This window comes from Coregonus lavaretus (genome assembly GCF_964263955.1).
Source record: "Coregonus lavaretus genome assembly, chromosome: 8".
Taxonomy (NCBI): Eukaryota; Metazoa; Chordata; class Actinopteri; order Salmoniformes; family Salmonidae; genus Coregonus; species Coregonus lavaretus.
In genome coordinates, this window is record NC_139995.1 from 35,666,979 (window position 1) to 35,689,303 (window position 22,325).

The following is a 22,325-nucleotide window of genomic DNA, read 5'->3' on the forward strand; positions in this document are numbered from 1 at the left end:
TGGATTTTTATTTGGTTGAATTTTCATTAATGCGACAAATTATGATGGAAATGTTGTTTTTATAATAAATGATGATTGCCGAATACTTTTGAAGGTATGCGGGGCTCGTGATGTCATCACGTAACTATAAGCGCCACTCCACATTTAATTCTAAATGCCTAGCCTACTGCTTGCAAAATCTATTTTTTCAACTATGAAAATAATGTTTCTTTGCAGGACAAGGATTGTCCTGACTTTCAAGAATGCCTGAATTGCTTCACCTTGCTTTTCTGATTGGCTGGGTTGGCTGGCAAGTTTCAACCTCTAATTATTGCAGATCTACAGGAGTGCAAGTTTCACCATCTAATTATTTTAGATCTACAGGAGTGCAAGTTTCACCATGGCACGGACTAGCCTAGGCATGGGCGCTAGATTCGTGGCGATATGTTAGGCACATGACAGTTATGAGAATATAACAAATATTAGTCAATTATTGCATTCTATCCATGCTGGCTTTCACGGGCTACCTGAGACATGAAACAGATAGGTGGGAGGGCATACAGCTGTTGCCAATTTATTAATGCCGAATTTGCCTAAATGGGTAATGGAAACACATCAACCAGTAAAAAAAATGTTAGACACCGTAGGTTTTTGGGAAAAGACTCCATACTTTTTGGGGAAAGTCGTCCCCCCTATACAACTGTCTTAGCGGACTGCGCCACCAATCAGTCATAGCTGTTGGGAAAAAATACAACCAGTTGATATAACCACCATTGGCATCTATTTATTTTTATGATGGTTGTAGCTACAAATATAAACATATACTCCTCATAGTCTACATGTTGTTTTCTTCTTCTTAAAGCACATACAGTGCCTTCAGAAAGTATTCATACCCCTTGACTTTTTCCACATTTTGTTGTGTTACAGCCTGAATTCAAAATGGATTAAATATATTTTTTTCTTACCCATCTACAAACAATACCCCATTATGACAAATTGAAAACATGTTTTTAGACATTTTAGCAAGTTTATTGAAAATGAAATACAGAAATATCTCATTTACTTAAGTATTCACACCCCTGAGTCAATACTTTGTAGAAGCACCTTTGGCAGCGATTAAAGCTGTGAGTGTTTCTGGTTAAGCCTCTAAGAGCTTTCCACACCTGGATTGTGCAACATTTGCCCATTGTTCTTAAAACAATTATTCAAGCTCTGTCAAGTTGGTTGTTGATCATTGCTAAACAACGATGTTCAGGTCTTGCCATCGATTTTCAAGTAGATTTAAGTCAAAACTGTAACTGACTGAGTCTGTAATACCAACATGTTTCAAGCAGACCACCATAGTCCCCGTGCCCAAGAACTCTAAGATAACCTGCCTAAATGACTACCGACCCGTAGCACTGACGTCTGTAGCCATGAAGAGCTTTGAAAGACTGGTCATGGCTCACATCAACAGCATAATCCCAGAAACCCTAGACCCACTCCAATTTGCATACCGCCCCAACAGATCCACAGATGATGCAATCTCTATCGCACTCCACACTGCCCTTTCCCACCTGGACAAGAGGAACACCTACGTGAGAATGCTATTCATTGACTACAGCTCAGCATTCAACACCATAGTGCCCTCTAAGCTCATCACTAAGCTAAGGATCCTGGGACTAAACACCTCCCTCTGCAACTGGATCCTGGACTTCCTGACGGGCCGCCCCCAGGTGGTAAGGGTAGGTAACAACACATCTGCCACACTGATCCTCAACACGGGGGCCCCTCAGGGGTGCGTGCTCAGTCCCCTCCTGTACTCTCTGTTCACCCATGACTGCATGGCCAGGCACGACTCCAACACCATCATTAAGTTTGCCGACGACACAACAGTGGTAGGCCTGATCACCGACAACGATGAGACAGCCTATAGGGAGGAGGTCAGAGATCTGGCCGTGTGGTGCCAGGACAACAACCTCTCCCTCAACGTGACCAAGACAAAGGAGATGATTGTGGACTACAGGAAAAAAAAGAGGACTGAGCACGCCCCCATTCTCATCGACGGGGCTGTAGTGGAACAGGTTGAGAGCTTCAAGTTCCTTGGTGTCCACATCACCAACGAACTATCATGGTCCAAACACACCAAGACAGTCGTGAAGAGGGCACGACAAAGCCTATTCCCCCTCAGGAGACTAAAAAGATTTGGCATGGGTCCTCAGATCCTCAAAAAATTCTACAGCTGCACCATCGAGAGCATCCTGACTGGTTGCATCACCGCCTGGTATGGCAACTGCTTGGCCTCTGACCGCAAGGCACTACAGAGGGTAGTGCGTACGGCCCAGTACATCACTGGGGCAAAGCTCCCTGCCATCCAGGACCTCTATACCAGGCGGTGTCAGAGGAAGGCCCTCAAAATTGTCAAAGACTCCAGCCACCCTAGTCATAGACTGTTCTCTCTGCTACCGCACGGCAAGCGGTACCGGAGTGCCAAGTCTAGGTCCAAAAGACTTCTCAACAGCTTCTACCCCCAAGCCATAAGACTCCTGAACAGCTAATCATGGCTACCCGGACTATTTGCACTGCCCCCCCACCCCATCCTTTTTACGCTGCTGCTACTCTGTTAAGTATTTATGCATAGTCACTTTAACTCTACCCACATGTACATATTACCTCAACTACCTCAACTAGCCGGTGCCCCCGCACATTGACTCTGCAACGGTACCCCCCTGTATATATAGCCTCCCTACTGTCACTTTATTTTACTGTATATATAGCCTCCCTACTGTCACTTTATTTTACTTCTGCTCTTTTTTTCTCAACATTTTTTTTGTTGTTGTTTTATTCTTACTTTTTTTGTTTAAAATAAATGCACTGTTGGTTAAGGGCTGTAAGTAAGCATTTCACTGTAATGTCTGCACCTGTTGTATTCGGCGCATGTGACCAATAAAATTTGATTTGATTTGATTTTAACTCAACCACTCAGGAACATACACTGTCTTCTTGGTAAGCAACTCCAGTGTATATTTGGCCTTGTCCTTTAGGTTAATGTCCTGCTGAAAGGTGAATTCCTCTCCCAGTGTCTGGTAGAAAGCAGACTGAACCAGGGTTTCCACTAAGATTTTGCCTGTGCTTAGCTCCATTACATTTCTTTTGAATCCAGAAAAGCTCCCCAGTCCTTAACGATTACAGGCATACCCATAACATGATGCAGCCACGACTATGCTTGAAAAAATGGAAAGTGGTTTACCCCAAACATAACACTTTATATTCAGGACAAAAAGTTAATTGCTTTGCCACAGTTTTTGCAGTATTACTTTAGTGCCTTGATGCAAACAGGATGCATGTTTTGGAATATTTTCACTCTGTCAATTAGGTTAGTATTGTGGAGTAACTACAATGTTGTTGCTCCATCCTCAGTTTTCTCCTATCACAGCCACCTGTAACTGTTTTGAAGTCACCATTGGCCATTGTTTAAATCCCGGACTGGTTTCCTTCCTCTCCGGCAACTGAGTTAGGAAGGACGCTTGTATCTTTATAGTGACTGGGTGTATTGATACACCATCCAAAGTGTAATTAATAACTTCACCAAGCTCAAAGGGATATTCAATGTCTGCTTAAAAAAAAAAATACATCTACCAATAGGTGCCCTTCTTTGCGAGGCATTGAAAAACCTGCCTGGTCTTTATGGTTTAATCTGTGTTTGAAATTCACTGCTCGACTGAGGGACCTTACAGATAATTGTGTGTGGGGTACAGAGATGAGGTAGTCGTTCAAAAATCATGTTAAACATTATTATTGCACACAGTCAGTCCATGCAAGTTATTATGTGACTTGTTAAGCACATTTTTACTCCTGAACTTATTTAGGCTTGCCATAACTGTCACGCCCTGACTCAGGGGACGCTTATATGTTGAGTCAGGGTGTGTATATTCCTTATATGTTGAGTCAGGGTGTGTATATTCCTTATATGTTGAGTCAGGGTGTGTATATTCCTTATATGTTGAGTCAGGGTGTGTATATTCCTTATATGTTGAGTCAGGGTGTGTATATTCCTTATATGTTGAGTCAGGGTGTGTATATTCCTTATATGTTGAGTCAGGGTGTGTATATTCCTTATATGTTGAGTCAGGGTGTGTATATTCCTTGTTGTGCGTTTTCTATGTTTGTGATCTAGCATGTATAGTTCTATGTTGGCCGGTGTGGTTCCCAATCAGAGGCAGCTGTCGCTCATGGTCTCTGATTGGGGACCATACTTAGGCAGCCTATTGGCACTGTCTAGTTGTGGGATCTTGTTCCTTGTAAGGTATGTTGTGTGGTCTACCTTGGACTTCACGTTTCGTTTCGTTTATTGTTTTGTCGTGTGTTTATTTAGTTTAATAAACATGTACGTATATCACGCTGCGCCTTGGTCTGACCCGTCATTCAACGAACGTGACAATAACAAAGGGATTGAATACATATTAACTCAACATGTCAGCTTTTCATTATTATTTTTTTATGTACTTTTTTTTTTAGAAAAACATAATTCCACTTTGACATTATGGGGTATTGTGTGTAGGCCAGTGAACAAAACATCTCAATTGAATCCATTTTAAATTCAGACTGTAACACAAAAACATTTTGAAAAAGTCAAGGGGTCTGAATACTTTCTGAAGACACTGTAGATGTGTGTGAAACAGTAAGCGGAAATGTGCCTTACTGCCTTTTGAATTTTGTGTAACGTCAGTAGTAATGTCTAGTCAAGGAAGCATCATGCAAAATATTTTGGAATAGTCCACTTAACAAGACCATTGCCAAATAAGGTGCGCTGTCACCTGGGTTGCGTTCAGTAAGTTTTTACTTTCTGGAACGTTCAATTGAACAAAAACTGTGCTGTACTGAACGACCAGTTAAAAAACGGGGAGGGGTTGGGTTGTGGGTAGGGGAATGCTGTCAGCATGGCCACTGCCATTTAAATACAGTATATCACTCTGCTTCAATTCATACCTCGCCAGTCGCCACCAGTGGTCGCTACACCCACCAAACTGCAGCAACTGCACAGTACCTTAAAGTCTGTTCAAGAACATACAAGAGCGTTTTGAGGAAATGTGTCATTCATACAAACCGTTCTGCAACGTAGCAAGCGTTCAAGCGAACTGAACCACCTTTGCTTTTATAGTAAGCCTTCAGTTGGTACCACCAAGCACATCTAGAAAGGAGTGTATTTTAAACCGAACCCCTCCCTTGAGATGACGTAGGTGCCTCTTCATCACGATTTCAATGGTAGAGTTGAGCCACTAGGGGCAAAAATAGCTAGATCTACTACTAAAAGACCAAAATATATAACTTTTGCAACGAGCTGTCAAAATCAAGACCAGAATTGATGTATTTCACTATAACTAAGCCTAAAACATCATTTTTTTGATGAAACAAATGTTTTTTCTTGAAAGGTATTCTTTAAAATGGGTTAGAAGTTCGAAACTCGTAGGCATTACGGTGGGACTCATTGGGTTAAGCTGCAGAACTGATTTCTGAAATGCCAACCTGAGTACGTCCTTGAAAAGTGTGTGGGGGTTTTAACATTATTGTAGCATATCCTCCTAATGATGACAAGGTGGAGGAGGATGAAATGCTACGTAAAAAGGGGCTCCAAAGCTGTCCAGTCAGAATGAGAAACTAACGACTGAGACCATGGTTTTTGGTGTTGCACTTACTGTATATTAGCAAATTTTTTGCATTTTCACACTCTTGCTTCAAAAACAGGGCACTGTATTTCTGGCCCTGAGGTAGTTCTGTGGTTTGGTCAGTAGTATCTGTCAATGGCACCTTGTTGAATGATGAGGAATGTGCAGCTGTGCAGTGCAGCTATGGTGTGGACTTCAACTCAGCATTTCTCCAGTGTCTCTTTAAGCCCTCAGGGCACCAGGACTGTGTGAAAATCTATGCTGGAATACATTGACCGACCATGACATTGTTAGTATCAAACATCGCAAAATCTAAACAGTTATGATAGATAGTAATGGAGGACTTACTACCCTTGCATAGGTCAAATGATTGATGTTGAATATGGGCTTGCTTGCACAGCTACTTGAAAGGAACACTTGATCAAATGTGGTCTATAAAGGCCAATTACCCCACATACTTTCTATTCAAGGCATAATGACATAAAGCCTAACATTCATTCATTAAGTATTTTATATTCACTTGACAAAGTCTTGGAATGTGCTTGATAGGCCTATGCCATCACTATCACGTCCTGATCCTACTGCTGCAAGGTCATATTTTAACCACCACACAGTGACTGACACCTGACTGACACAGTTGGTTGGGCTTGGGCATTACTGTACTATGGAAAAGCTTCGCTTAGTGACCAATTGTGCAATGTTACAACTCCTTTCTGCCAATGACATGTGGTAAATATTGGCCTACGTGTGGTGAGCACCGTCGGGAATCGATGTGAAACGTTGCCAATGTCTCTCATGCCTTGACGTTTGTAGCTCCCTACGGTGTCCCTGTGGAGGAAACAATTATCAGGAACTTACAACAACAACAAAAAATCAACAATGTAGGCCTAAGTCACATTTGGCATTACTGGAAACTTAGAAAAAAATCCCATAGGTACTGGGGAAATATAGGCCTATAGGCTGAAGTCTCCCACCTATGTGTCCCTCGTGAGAAGGAGGAGGCACATGGGGGTGTGTGAGTGATTCAAAAAATGGTCGACAGCTGCATAATTTTACTGTTTCAAAGTGAAACTCTCCTTTGGCCATTGCTCTTGGCCAATTCCTCAGAGATGGATCATCACAGTGGGTCAGGGCTGACTCACTCGGCACTTGAGTTATAAAACTCCAGAACACACGGAAGTAAACCAGTAGAGTAAAGTTTTGGGAGAGTAACGGATAACAGTGAAGGACAAATTATTTTTTCTCCCTAAAGATGTTTGATAAATATATATTTTTCTAAGTATTTAAGACAAGAGCGTCCTGCAAAGTGTGTTACATACCTCATATTTGCTTGGCTTTCCTAACACTTACAGCTGTTTTTCCTGCGTAGAACTTTTGCAAAATGGGTTACCTTCTGCAGATGACGGTCCTCATGGCTATCGTGCTGTGCGTAATGACAGGAGTGATGGACAGGAGGATGGAGGTCACTGAAGCAACGGTAGGAATTTTCCAGCTTCTTTCAAATATATTATAATATACACTAGATATACAAAAGTATGTGGACACCCCTTCAAATTAGTGGATTCGGCTATTTCAGCCACACCCGTTGCTGCCAGGTGTATCAAATCGAGCACACAGCCATGCAATCTCCATAGACAAGCATTGGCAGTAGAATGGCCTTACTGAAGAACTCAGTGACTTTCAACATGGCACCGTCATAGGATGTCACCTTTCCAACAAGTCAGTTCCTCAAATTTCTGCCCTGCTAGGTCTGCCGCGGTCTACTGTAAGTGCTGTTATTGTGAAGTGGAAACGTCTAGGAGCAACAACGGCTCAGCCACGAAGTCATAGGCCACACAAGCTCACAGAATGGGACCGCCGAGTACTGAAGCGCGTAGTGCGTAAAGATCATCTGTCCTCGGTTGCAACACTCACTACTGAGTTCCAAACTGCCTCTGGAAGCAATGTTAGCACAATAACTGTTCGCCGGGCGCTTCATGAAAAGGGTTTCCATGGCCGAGCAGCCACACACAAGCCTAAGATCACCATGCACAATGCCAAGCGTCGGCTGGAGAGGTGTAAAGCTCGCCACCATTGGACTCTGGAGCAATGGAAAGTGTGATGAACCACGCTTCACCATCTGGCAGTCCAACGTACTGGTTTGGCAGACCCCAGGAGAACGCTACCTGCCCCAATACATAGTGCCAACTTTTAAGTTTAATAATGGTCTGGGGCTGTTTTTCATGGTTCGGGCTAGGCCCCTTAGTTCTAGTGAAGGGAAATCTTAATGCTACAGCATAAAATGACAATCTAGACGATTCTGTGCTTCCAACCTTGTGGCAACAGTTTGGGGAAGGCCCTTTCCTGTTTCAGCATGACAATGCCCCCGTGCACAAAGTGAGGTCCATACAGAAATGGTTTGTCAAGATCGGTGTGGAAGAACTTGACTGGCATGCACAGAGCCCTGACCTCAACCCCATCGAACACCTTTGGGATGAATTGGAACGCCAACTGCGAGCCAGGCCTAATTGCCCAACATCAGTGACCTCACTAATGCTCTTGTGGCTGAATGGAAGCAAGTCCCCGCAGCAATGTTCCAACATCTAGTGGAAAGCCTTCCCAGAAGAGTGGAGGCTGTTATAGCAGTGTATCTATCTTTCTCCATTATTGTCATAATACAAACGTTATCTGAACTGGACCATGCATATACCCATTGTATGATGCAAAGTGCCATATGTGTGACCTGTGGCTTTTAGTCTTTCTGGTAGACTGCAACGGAATCAACATTGGTTTCTCTTGTGGCTGTTGTCATTCACAATGTTAGAGGTGAATAAGAGCACTTTGAAACTTCTAAAGTTAACCCTTTTATCCCCACTGTGGTTATTGTGTTACCAGGCATACCTGATGAAGTATGGCTATCTGCACACTTCACTGGATCCTCAGAACCAGGGCTTCCAGACAGAAGATGTAATTCAGGCCCTCAGGTAAAGTAGATCCTCACCAACACAAACTACAGTCTATGAACACAACAACAACTTACACGTGTGATTCTTCATGGCAATGTGTGATTCCTCTTCCCCAACACAAAAAATCTGAACACACTTACTCTAAATGCTCCTTTATGAATACAGATCCAAACACAGCTCTATTCTATAGCCTTTTGCAAGTCACATTGATATATGTACTACAATCAATGCAATTATTTAGCATAACATTTCCCATTGGAAGGAAATGCTTCCTTGCCTTCCATTTATAGTACACAAATGCTGTATCTGCTATTGGAGCTTTCAGTCCTTCACTTCCCTAGGGTGTTCCAGAGGGTGACAGACCTGCCTGTCACTGGAGTGATTGACAAGGCCACCCTAGAGATGATGAGACAGCCTCGCTGTGGCATAGAGGACCCATTCAACCAGAAAACCCTCAAGTACAGAGTGCTGGGTGAGTGAAGAAATGTGGACAGGATATTGTATGTGGGGGTGGGATGGACCAGTGTTTCCCAGATGGTTGGTTGGAACTTAAAACTTTGGGAGACACTATGCACATTAAATTATAATAAATAATAATCCTCACCTAATAAGAATAATCTTCACCTACACAATTGTGTTTTCTCGTCTAGACAGGTGTTTGTAGTAAAATGCATGTTTTTTGTCTCTACTGTAGGCTACTGGCGCAAGAGAAGCCTGACCTGGCGCATCTACAACTATACTCCAGACATGCGGAAGAGTGAGACAAAGAGGGCCATCCGCTCTGCCTTTAAGTATTGGAGCGATGTGGCTCCCCTGAGCTTCCGAGAGGTTGAGTATGGACGAGCCGACATCAGGATCTCATTCCACGCGAAAGATGCCACTTGTGCCGTGCCTTTCGACGGGAGGGGTGAGTCTGCCTATGGGCCCGAAACAATTGGGTTGGGATTGGAGTTACAATAGTTTAACACACACACACACACACACACACACACACACACACACACACACACACACACACACACACACACACACACAGTAGTTGTACCCCTAATTGGAATATAAAATAATGTAAAATATTTTACATTTGTAGGTCACGTGCTGGCCCATGCTGAACACCCAGAGTCAGGGATTGTTCATTTTGACGAGGATGAGTTTTGGACCGAGGGCATGTTCTACGGCACTAACCTGCGTATCATCGCTGCCCATGAGATAGGCCACGCCCTGGGCTTAGGCCACTCGCAATACAGAAGTGCTCTGATGGCCCCTCTTTACACCGGCTACCGTAACAACTTCCGTCTGCATCCCGATGACGTAAAAGGCATCCAAGCTATGTATGGTGAGTGGAGCCTTAGTTTGACCTAAGGATTTTCTGACCTGCTGGCTTGCCATACACAGTAGTACCTCCTTATCAGAATACTTTATAATTACAAAAGGGCTCAAATGTCACATATAATGCTTTCATCCTCTAAGTCTAATCCCTTCCACCAATTCTGTCTGTCTTAGGTAATCGTGGTACAAGTGTTCCAATTGAGCCCACAGTGACACTCCCCACAGACAGCCTCCCTGATGCTGAGGGAGACATCCCAGACCCCTGCACCTCCAGGTTAGATGCCATCATGTTGGGTAAGCTGTCTGCGCACAATACTGGCCAGCGATATACAGTCAAGAGAAGTCTCCCTTGGAAGCACTTATTTTTGCCTCACTAAGTTTTGCCTTCCACTAGTCAAGAAAGATTGTAGCAATATTTCTTACTCTGACAGAGCCAGCTAACCTTATTTTACTCTCTTCATTGGAACTGAAGATGGGATTTGACAGGTTGAGATCACACTCTGATTGGACCTTCAGTTGTCACGGTTTCGGCCGAGGCTGCCTCTCTCCCTTGTTCGGGCAGGCTTCGGCGTTCGTTGTCTCCGGAATACTAGCTGCCACCGTTGTATGTTTCATGTTCGTTTGCTTTTGTCTGTTTGTGGTCACACCTGTTCTTGTTTAAGCCTAATTAGTGTTCTATAAGTTTCTCGTTGTGTTTGTCTAGTGTTGTGTGTTATTGGTTTTTGTCAGTCGTGTATAGGGCGTGTTTCCTGTATTTCGCTCGGTTGAGCTTCCCTCCACTGTTGGAGTATTTACGCACCTGTTTGTGCGCTTTTGTTTTGTTCGCCTTCGTGCGTATTTCGCCTTCGGGCAAGAGTGGACCTATTGCCGTGTTTGGCGATCACTAAAGTCTGTTGGATTATCCGTCTGTGTCCTGCGTTTGATTCCACCACTGCACCCACCTACAGCACGCGTCAGCAGGAGCCGCAGCAGCCCAGGCGACACTGGAGGACAGGGTCCGGGAACAAGGTGACCAGATCCTGCAGATGGGGACCGCACTGCAGGAGGTGATCACCACCATCCGAGGCTGGGGGACGCCTCCACCGCCACCCGCCCTGCCAGCACCATCGGCCAGTCAGCCTATTCCCGCACCGGAACCCCGAGGAGTCCGACTCTCGCTCCCGAGGGCTTACGATGGAACCGCGGCTGGGTGCCAGGGTTTCCTTCTCCAGGTGGAGCTGTACCTGGCCACCGTGCACCCGGCGCCCTCGGGACATGAGAGCGTGTCCGCCCTGATCTCCTGCCTGTCCGGGAAGGCGTTGGAATGGGCCAACGCGGAGTGGAGGAGGATCGACGCGGACACCATAACCTACGAGGAGTTCTCCCGCCGCTTCAGGGCGGTGTTTGACCATCCCCCGGAGGGGAAAGCGGCGGGGGAGCGTCTGGTCTTCCTCCGGAAGGGGAGGAGGAGTGCTCAGGAGTTCGCCCTCGAATTCCGTACTCTAGCGGCAGATGCAGGGTGGAATGATCGGGCTCTCGTCGATCACTACAGATGTAGTCTACGAGAGGACGTCCGTCGGGAGCTGGCCTGTAGGGACACCAGCCTCACGTTCGACCAGTTGGTCGACATGTCCATCAGGCTGGATAACCTGCTAGCTACCCGCGGACGTCCCGAGGGGGGTCCGTCCATTTCACCCTCCAGCGCCTCCGAGCCGTGCCCCATGGAGCTCGGGGGCGCTGGCGCTAGAGAGAGGAGGGGTCGGCTTACTAGGGGGTCCATCCCCTGCACCAACTGTGGTCGGGGAGGACACACCGCGGCTAGGTGCTGGGGATGGCCTCCTAGGGGAGAGGACGACAGGTCCCGCACTGGGGATTCCTTCCAGGTGAGTAGGCGCCCCACTCACCCAGAGCTCTCTGTTGCACATTTCTGTATACCTGTGCGTTTTCCACAGGTAGCACCTCATTCCCAGCATAAGGCGCTGGTAGATTCAGGCGCGGCTGGGAATTTTATTGATAAGAAGTTTTGTTTAGCTTTAGGGATTCCCCTTCTTCCTGTTGATGTCCCTTTCCCCGTTCATGCCCTAGATAGTCGTCCGTTGGGTGCGGGCTTGATCAGGGAGGTCACTGCGCCACTTAGGATGTGTGCGCAGGGGGGTCATCAGGAGATGATTCAGCTATTTCTGATTGACTCTCCTGCGTATCCGGTGGTGCTGGGCATGCCCTGGTTGAGTACCCATAACCCATCTATTTCGTGGCAGGAGAGGGCTCTGATGGAGTGGTCTGCCCAGTGTGTGGGTAGATGTTTAGGCGTTTCCGTAGGGGCTACCTCGCTTCTTCACTAAATTAGATCTCAGGAGCGCGTACAACTTGGTGCGCATCAGGGAGAGCGATAAATGGAAGACAGCCTTTAGTACCACCTCGGGCCATTACGAGTATCTGGTCATGCCATACGGGTTGATGAACGCTCCGTCAGTTTTCCAATCATTCGTGGATGAGATCTTCAGGGACATGCAGGGGCAGGGGGTGGTTGTGTACATAGATGACATTCTCGTGTACTCGCCTACCCGTGTCGAGCATGTGGCCCTGGTGCGCCGAGTGTTGCGGAGGCTGGTGGAGCACGACCTGTATGTTAAGGCAGAGAAGTGTCTGTTTTTCCAGGAGTCGGTCTCCTTTTTGGGGTATCAGTTGTCTGCGTCAGGGGTGAAGATGGAGGTAGACCGGGTGTTGGCCGTGCGTAATTGGCAAACACCAACCACTGTGAAGGAGGTGCAGCAGTTTTTGGGGTTTGCAAATTACTACAGGAGGTTTATCCGGGGTTTTGGACAGGTGGCAGCTCCCATCACGTCTCTTTTGAAGGGGGGTCCGGTGCGTCTGCAGTGGTCGGCCGAGGCGGACAGGGCGTTTGGGAGGCTGAAGGACCTGTTTACCTCGGCCCCGGTGCTGGCGCATCCGGATCCCTCTTTGCCGTTCCAGGTAGAGGTGGACGCGTCAGAGGCCGGTCTAGGAGCCGTGCTTTCACAACGGTCTGGCGCGCCACCTAAACTCCGCCCCTGTGCTTTTTATTCTAAGAAGCTCAGTCCGGCGGAGCGGAACTATGACGTAGGGGACAGGGAGCTGTTAGCCGTGGTACAGGCCCTAAAGGTGTGGAGGCACTGGCTTGAGGGGGCTCAACACCCTTTCCTCATTTTGACGGACCACCGTAACCTGGAGTACATCCGGGCAGCGAGGAGGCTGAACCCTCGCCAGGCAAGATGGAATATGTTCTTGACCAGGTTTACATTTAAGATCACGTACATCCCTGGGTCACAGAACGGTAAGGCAGATGCGCTGTCTCGGCGGTATGACACGGAGGAGAGGTCCGTGGAGCCCACTCCCATACTGCCGGAGTCGTGTCTGGTGGCACCGGTAGTGTGGGAGGTCGATGCTGAGCTCGAGCGGGCGTTACGCACCGACCCTAGTCCACCGCAATGCCCTGAGGGTCGGAAGTACGTTCCGCTCGAGGTTCGGGATCGATTGATCTATTGGGCTCACACGTCACCCTCCTCTGGACATCCTGGTATCGGCCGGACAGTGCACTGTCTTAGTGCCAAGTACTGGTGGCCCACGTTGGCGAAGGATGTGAGGGTTTATGTTTCCTCCTGCTCGGTGTGCGCCCAGTGTAAGGCGCCTAGACATCTGCCTAGGGGTAAGTTACTACCCCTGCCCGTTCCACAACGACCATGGTCTCACCTCTCGGTGGATTTCATTACTGACCTTCCTCCTTCACAGGGGAACACCACTATACTGGTCGTTGTGGACCGGTTTTCTAAGGCCTGTCGTTTGCTCCCCATGCCGGGCCTTCCTACTGCCCTGCAAACCGCCGAAGCACTATTCACCCATGTGTTCCGGCACTACGGGGTACCCGAGGATATTGTGTCTGATCGGGGTCCCCAATTTACCTCCAGGGTCTGGAGAGCCTTTATGGAGCGGTTGGGGGTCTCGGTGAGCCTCACCTCGGGTTACCACCCGGAGAGTAATGGGCAGGTGGAACGCGTAAACCAGGATGTGGGTAGGTTTCTTAGAACATACTGCCAGGACCGGCCGGAGGAGTGGGCAAGGTACGTTCCCTGGGCCGAGATGGCCCAGAATTCCCTACGCCATTCCTCCACTAACCTAACCCCTTTTCAATGTGTGCTAGGTTACCAGCCGGTTCTGGCACCTTGGCAGCAGAGCCAGATCGAGGCTCCTGCGGTGGATGAGTGGGCGCGGCGCTCGGAGGAGACATGGAACGCTGCACACTTCCACTTGCAGCGGGCCCTCCGACGTCATAAGGCGAGCGCCGATCTCCACCGCAGTGAGGGACCGGTGTACGCACCTGGTGATCGAGTCTGGCTCTCTACCAGAAACCTGCCCCTCCGCCTGCCCTGTCGGAAACTGGGTCGGCGGTTTGTAGGGCCATTTAAAGTCCTGGGAAGGTTGAACGAGGTGTGTTACAAATTACAACTGCCTGTTGAATATAAAAGTATTAACCCCTCGTTCCATGTGTCCCTTCTCAGGCCGGTGGTAGCTGGCCCACTCCAAGAAAGTGAGATCAGGGAGACTCCTCCGCCCCCATTGGACATCGAGGGGGCACCGGCGTACACTGTGAGGTCCATCTTGGATTCGAGACGTCGGATGGGGGGTCTCCAGTATCTAGTGGAGTGGGAGGGGTACGGTCCGGAGGAGCGGTGCTGGGTGCCGAGGAGAGACATCTTGGACCCGTCTCTCCTGACGGAATTCCATCGTGGGCACCCGACGCACCCTGCTCCGCGTCCTCCGGGTCGTCCCCGAGGCCGGAGTCGGCGCACGTCTGGAGCCGCGCGTCAAGGGGGGGGGGTACTGTCACGGTTTCGGCCGAGGCTGCCTCTCTCCCTTGTTCGGGCAGGATTCGGCGTTTTTTTTCTTTTGTTATTTTTTATTATTTTTTTTTATTATTTTTTTTCTTTTCTTTTTTTTTTTAAATTTTTTTTTATTTTTTATATATATATATTCCCCTTTATTACTTTTCAACCCTACCATCCTTTCCCTACTTGGAGTAAATTAGTGAACAACAACGCCCAGGCCTCTACTTCCGGTCCATACTCACTATCTACACCTTATGGACAGAGTTAATTTTACAATAATTCTATATCTATATATATATATATATATACATATATATATATATATACATACATACATACACATACACACACACATACATATATATATATATATATATATATATATATATATATATATACACACATACATACATATACATATACACATCTATTTATTTTTTTTCTCCTGAACTTCTTCTACTCTCAACCTCTCCGATCATCTTCATGATGTCCATCCGGTTTGCCTCTAAATGCCATATCTTTCTAACTGTGCTCCTTCCCAAAAGCTCCCAACATACAACCTATATACTTATTATGGACACAGTATGCTTACATTATTAGCTATCTTTGTTATTATTTGTTGTTATTTGTTATTAGTCCCATCCTTCAACTCTATTCAATACCTCCCATCTATCTCTTAACACCATCCATATAGGATTTCTATTTGCCATATATATTTCAACCATACTGTGATGTTTTACAAAAGTTCTGAACCTTTCTATTCTCATTGCTTCTACAGATTGTGAATTAAAAATAAACATTTTTGCTAAAAGTATTATTATATTATTGATTGATTGACTATGACTTTTCAGATCACCCAGTAATGCTATCTGCAAGGTTAGTTCCAGGTAAATATTGCAATCCTTTAGCCATTCCTGGACCTGTGTCCAAAAACAAGCTACAAATGGACAGAACCAAAACAAATGATCTAATGATTCTATCTCTTCACAGCAAAATCTGCAGAGCTGGGAAGATTGTATCCCCCATATAAATAACATTCTATTGGTAGCAAGAATTTTATATAATAATTTAAATTGAAAGATTCTAATTTTTGAATCCGGTGTCGTTTTGCGTGTCAGTTCATAAACACTATGCCATGGGATCGGTACGTCAAAGATCTCTTCCCAACTATTTTGCAATCTATATGGGACTGCTGTCAATCCTTTGGTCCTTAAGTGAAACTGATATACTTTTTTATTTATCACAGTTTTCCTTAACCAATTATGTTCTTTAATGCAAGGCCGACAGACAAGTTCCTTACTTTCTCCCCCTTCAACTTTCCTCTTCCACTTTTGCGGTATGGCTGCAATTATTTGGTTGTAATTTTGGGTAGAGCAGACATTTCCATATGTTTTTATTAGCTGCATGTGCGACATAACTCCACCAGTCCTACCGATGATATCATTTACGAAGATTATACCTTTTTTAAACATTCTGTCAATAAATATAGGTTTTTTGTCAATTAGTATATTTGAATTTAACCACAATATTTGTTGCATTATTTGTTCTGTCGTTTCTGGAGGATTAAATTGAAATTGTAACCAACTTTCTATGGCTTGTTTTAGAAATAGTGACATTTGGGAGATTATTTCCTTTTCAAATAACTGAAAGTGAGAGGTTGTAATCTGAATAAAGGGAAAAAGGCCTTTCTTGAACAGTGGGTGAGACAATCTTACTAATTTGCTTGAGAACCAGTTCGGATTTAAGTATAACTTTTGGATGACTGAAGATTTTAGTGATAGGTCTAATGCTTTAATATTTAATAATTTCTGTCCTCCGAATTCATATTCATTATATAAATATGCTCTTTTAATTTTGTCTGGCTTGCCGTTCCAAATAAAATTGAATATTTTTTTGTCATATAATTTAAAAAACTGTTTGCTAGGCGTAGGCAAGACCATAAGCAAATAGGTAAACTGGGATAATACTAAAGAGTTAATCAGGGTGATTTTTCCACAAATTGACAGGTATTTTCCTTTCCATGGTAGTAAGATCTTATCAATTTTTGCTAACTTTCTATTAAAATTTATTGAAGTGAGATCATTTATTTCCTTTGGGATATGTATTCCGAGTATATCCACATCACCATCAGACCATTTTATTGGTAAACTACATGGTAATGTAAAAATTGTATTTTTTAGTGATCCAATACGTAATATAGTACATTTGTCATAATTTGGTTTTAATCCAGAGAGGTTAGAAAATGTATCTAGATCCTCTATGAGGCTGTGGAGGGATTCTAGTTGTGGATCTAAAAGAAAACATGAATCATCTGCGTACAATGACACCTTTGTTTTTAAGCCCTGTATTTCTAATCCTCTGATATTATTATTGGATCTGATTTTAATAGCTAACATCTCGATGGCCACAATAAATAGATATGCCGATAGTGGACAACCTTGTTTCACTCCTCTTGACAGTTTGAAACTTTCTGAGAAATAGCCATTATTTACTATTTTACACCTAGGGTTACTATACATGATTTTGACCCATTTTATAAGAGATTCTCCAAAATTGAAATGCTCCAGGCATTTATATATGAATTCCAGTCGAACTTTATCAAATGCCTTTTCGAAGTCTGCTATGAATAGCAGGCCTGGTTTCCCATATTTTCCATAGTGTTCTATTGTTTCCAATACTTGCCTTATATTGTCTCCAATGTATCTTCCATGTAAAAAACCTGTCTGATTAGAATGAATAATATCCGACAATACCTTTTTAATTCTATGCGCTATACATTTTGCTAGGATTTTTGCATCACAACACTGAAGTGTAAGGGGCCTCCAATTTTGTAAATGGACTGGATCTTTATATTTTCCACTTGTATCCTGTTTCAGTAATAATGAGATCAGACCTTCTTCTTGAGTGTCAGATAATCTACCATTTACATAGGAGTGGTTAAAACATGCTAATAACGGTCCTCTTAGTATTTCAAAAAAGGTTTGGTATACCTCGATTGGTATGCCATCCAACCCTGGAGTTTTCCCGGACTTAAAGTCTTTAATTGCATCCAGAAGTTCCTCCTCTGTAATTTCACCTTCACATGAGTATTTCTGTGTGGCTGTTAATTTGACATTATCAATAGGAAAAAAATCTCTACAATTAGCTTCAGTTAGAGGAGATGGAGGCGACTGAAAAGAAAACATATGCTTAAAATACTTTGTTTCTTCCTTCAAAATATCATTAGGTGAATTATGGGTGACTCCGTCAATTGTAACCAGTTTCATTAAGTTCTTTTTGGTAGCATTCCCCATATTCCATCCAGTTTGCTTTATTTTTATAATATATTACACTTGATCTTTCTTGAATAAGTTTTTCCATTTCTTTTTGTTTTTCCTCTAATTTATTCTGAGCCTCTATGTTACAGTTTTTATTGCCATCTATCTGTTCTGTTAGACTTTCTATTTCCTTTCTTAGTATAAACTCTTTTGACCTAAATTGCTTTTGTTTTCGAGATGAGTACTGAATTGCATGGCCTCTAAAGGCACATTTAAAGGTGTCCCATACAATAAGGGGATTCGCTGTACCTAAGTTATGTTGGAAAAAGTCAGTTATAAATTCCTTTGTTCTAATTATAAATAAATTATCATCTAATAGGCTTTGATTAAATTTCCAATATCCTCGCCCACGTGGAAATTCAGTCAGAGTAATGTATATGCCTATTATATGATGGTCCGACCGCATTCTGTCCCCTATCAACACTTTTTTTACTTTTGGTGCCAACGAGAATGAGATAAGAAAGAAGTCAAGACGACTAGCTTGATTCAGTCTCCGCCATGTATATCTCACTAGATCAGCATATTTAAGCCTCCATATATCTACTAGTTCTAATGTATCCATGACATTCACAATTTCCTTAAGAGCATGTGGGTGATTGTTTGTGGTGTGATTTCCTTTTCGGTCCATTGAGCTATTTAAAACAGTATTATAATCCCCCACCATAATAATATTGTCTTGAGTTGCTTGCAGGCTTGATAATTTATTATATATATTGTCAAAGAATTGTGGATCATCATTATTTGGTCCGTAAAGGTTAATGAGCCATATCTGTTTATTGTCCAATACCATATTTAAAATAATCCATCTACCTTGCGTATCTATTTGGACAATTTGCACATTCGGATCGAAATTACTATTAATTAATATCATCACCCCTTTTGAATTTCTTTGCCCATGGGAGAAGTATATTTCCCCCCCCCATTCTTTTTTCCACGCTACTTCATCTCGAATTGTTGAATGAGTTTCCTGTATACAATAGATATTATATTCCTTCTCTTTGAGCCATGTAAATATTGTTCTTCTTTTGTTATTATCAGCTAAGCCATTACAATTATAACTGGCTATACTTATTTCACCATACACCATAATGAGATACAAGTTTCAAGTCTATTTATCATTATATATGTTTGTAAATTTACCAATAAAAAATAGCGTAATGATTGAGTGTCCATATAGCTGTACCGTGATATTTGCATTGCTACGGAGTAACCCTTCAATTGTTCTCCACTAATTCCCCCGCTAAAGCCCCTCCCCATCCCAAGTTGAGCCGTCATCCCAGTGATCAGCATCCCCCCCACGTCCCTCCGTATCCCTAAGGCCCTGAGAGGCCAGGACCCATCCATCGAAAACAGCACACAGTGCCACCCACAAAACAGAAGCAGGTTAACCGCCAAAAGCATTTCCAATGCTTTCACCTCTATATATATATATCTATATAACTATTATTTATTTATTTTATTATGCATATCCTATTTTCCATCATTATCAATTAATATGCGTAATAATGTCGGCAGTTCACGCATAGGATTCTAACATATAACCAGGATTGCCATTATATTACATTTAATTCATTGACAAGCAATTATTATCCTAGCAAATAATTCCCGCGGAATTCGTTGTCTCCGGAATACTAGCTGCCACCGTTGTATGTTTCATGTTCGTTTGCTTTTGTCTGTTTGTGGTCACACCTGTTCTTGTTTAAGCCTAATTAGTGTTCTATAAGTTTCCCGTTGTGTTTGTCTAGTGTTGTGTGTTATTGGTTTTTGTCAGTCGTGTATAGGGCGTGTTTCCTGTATTTCGCTCGGTTGAGCTTCCCTCCACTGTTGGAGTATTTACGCACCTGTTTGTGCGCTTTTGTTTTGTTCGCCTTCGTGCGTATTTCGCCTTCGGGCAAGAGTGGACCTATTGCCGTGTTTGGCGATCACTAAAGTCTGTTGGATTATCCGTCTGTGTCCTGCGTTTGATTCCACCACTGCACCCACCTACAGCACGCGTTGACATCAGTGTTCTATTTCGTGCCCCTCTTTCTCATCAGGTCCATGGAGGAAGACATTTGCCTTCAGTGGTGATTATGTGTGGATGGTGTCTGACATGGGATACAATGCACCCATGAAGATCGACCGGCTGTGGACCGGACTGCCTGGGAACCTGAACGCAGCCGTTTACTCTCAGAGAACCAACAAAACATACTTTTTTTAAAGGTGCAATATTTTCTCGACATTAAAATGTATTATGTTTTTGATTAACAAATTAGGTAACGTGAGACGATTTTAAAAGAAAGACTGATAGTATGAACTATGTAATACTTGTGTTAAATTACTTGACAGGTCCCCTGTAGCTCAGTTGTTAGAGCATGGTGCTTGCAACGCCAGGGTTGTGGGTTCGTTTCCCATGGGGGGCCAGTATGAAAATATATGCACTCACTAACTGTAAGTCGCGCTGGATAAGAGCGTCTGCTAAATGACTAAAATGTAAAAAAAACTTGACAGTGATTGACTGACAGTGATCTGGCCCAGAATGTGTTACTGTTCATCTCACTTCATTTCAGACTAACTGTTTCTGACCACAGGTGATGAAGTGTGGAGATACACCAGTTTTCTCCTGGACTACGGGTACCCCAAAGAGCTGAAACGCCTCCCACCTAATATTGATGCCGCTTTGTACCTGGAGAAGAATAAGAAGCTGGTGTTTTTCAAGGTAGTTGAACACAACACAGCACAATTAAATCAATACTTTTCAACCAGTAAACTCAACATTGTTACAAATGACAACTGAGCTTTATGGTTTCAGATAGATAGATTAATGATAACAACTGATGCCTTAGCATTTTTACCCACTTGAATGTGATGAATATGCCAAATATCCACCTTACAAAAAACGTTTTGTACTAATCATCTTTCTCCTCTGTTGTCTGTCTCCTCAGGGTACAGGTTATTGGCAGTGGGATGAGCTGCTCTCCAGTAACCTCAACGTGTACCCCAAACCCTTGTCTAACCTCTTCACTGGGGTGCCCTCCAGCCCTGACGCTGCCTTTACCTTGACCAATGGAAAGATCTTCTTCTTCAAGGGAGACAAGTACTGGCGTGTGAACAGTCTACTGAGTGTAGACAAAGGCTATCCACTCAGCAAGCGTGAACGCTGGATGCACTGTTAGGAGCCAGACACTAGAGGGTAGTAGACACCATAAGCCTTGATAGGGTGCTGACGTGATGTGTGCTCAATTGACCTTTCAGGGAACCACAACAGCAACTACAACCACACTGTGATAACATTGTGTTCACACTGTGAGGGGTCTGGAAACCATATAACCATATTTATATGTACCGGCACATGATTTCAAGTGAGGATTGAGTTAGGTACAGTCAAAGTACATAAAACTGAAATGTTATGTCAAATGAATTCTTCTTGAAACACAAGAACCTTTATCAGGTTGAGTATTGAGTGTCGTCCCACATAATTAAAATGCCTTTATAGTTCTGGAGCAGTAACCTGCTGGGTTTGTTCATATCATTATGGCCTGGCTCTTTTCTTCCAAACAGCCCAAACATGTTAGGCTTAGATCAGACTGTGTGTGTGGAGAGGCTATTTGTTATGATCTTAGGGGGCCTTCCAGGGGGCCATTTTCTCCCTCACAACAGATGTGGATTGGATTATTCAATTGTTGTGTGCCCTCTTTTCAGTATGTGTACTGATTTCAACGGTGTTCCAGTTAGAAACTTCTCGTTTTCTTTTGACGTTTCGCTTGCAGATACTGTGGATGGGTCTGAAAAAGTATTTGTGAGTTTATTGTCGCCATGTTATGCATTTCTAGGGCAATGGTGTAAATATTTTATCACTGCCCACAAAGAGAAACATGATATCATTGGTGTTTAGACACAAGCTTTCACATTTTATAACTGGTTTATAATTGTGTACTAATGTTGCTGTTGAACCTCATCATGCTTATTGATGTTTTTATAGTCATGATGCTCATACAAGCTAAAGGGAATTCACATTTCAGTGTATAGGCCTACCTTTTGAAAATTATTTTTGTACACTGAACAAAAATATAAACGCAACATGCAACAATTTCAAAGATTTTACTGAGTTACAGTTCATTTAAGGAAATCAGTCAATTGAAATAAATTCATTAGGCCCTAATCTATGGATTTCACATGACTGGGAAAACAGATATGCATCTGTTGATCACAGATACCTTAAAAAAAAGGTAGGGGAGTGGATCAGAAAACCAGTCAGTATCTGGTGTGAACACCATTTGCCTCATGCAA

At 43.8% G+C, this 22,325-nt stretch overlaps 1 protein-coding gene across 1 annotated transcript; it reads left to right on the plus strand.

Moving 5' to 3' along the window:
* Nucleotides 1–7,005: 7,005 nt before the first annotated feature.
* mmp19 (matrix metallopeptidase 19) lies at nucleotides 7,006–21,211 on the plus strand (the record flags this gene model as incomplete). Its single annotated transcript, XM_084167819.1, is given in 10 exon segments — nucleotides 7,006–7,101; nucleotides 8,499–8,587; nucleotides 8,911–9,041; nucleotides 9,264–9,476; nucleotides 9,660–9,905; nucleotides 10,073–10,192; nucleotides 20,093–20,247; nucleotides 20,249–20,258; nucleotides 20,627–20,754; nucleotides 20,981–21,211. Coding segments are annotated over 10 exon segments (1,419 nt in total).
* Nucleotides 21,212–22,325: the final 1,114 nt, after the last annotated feature.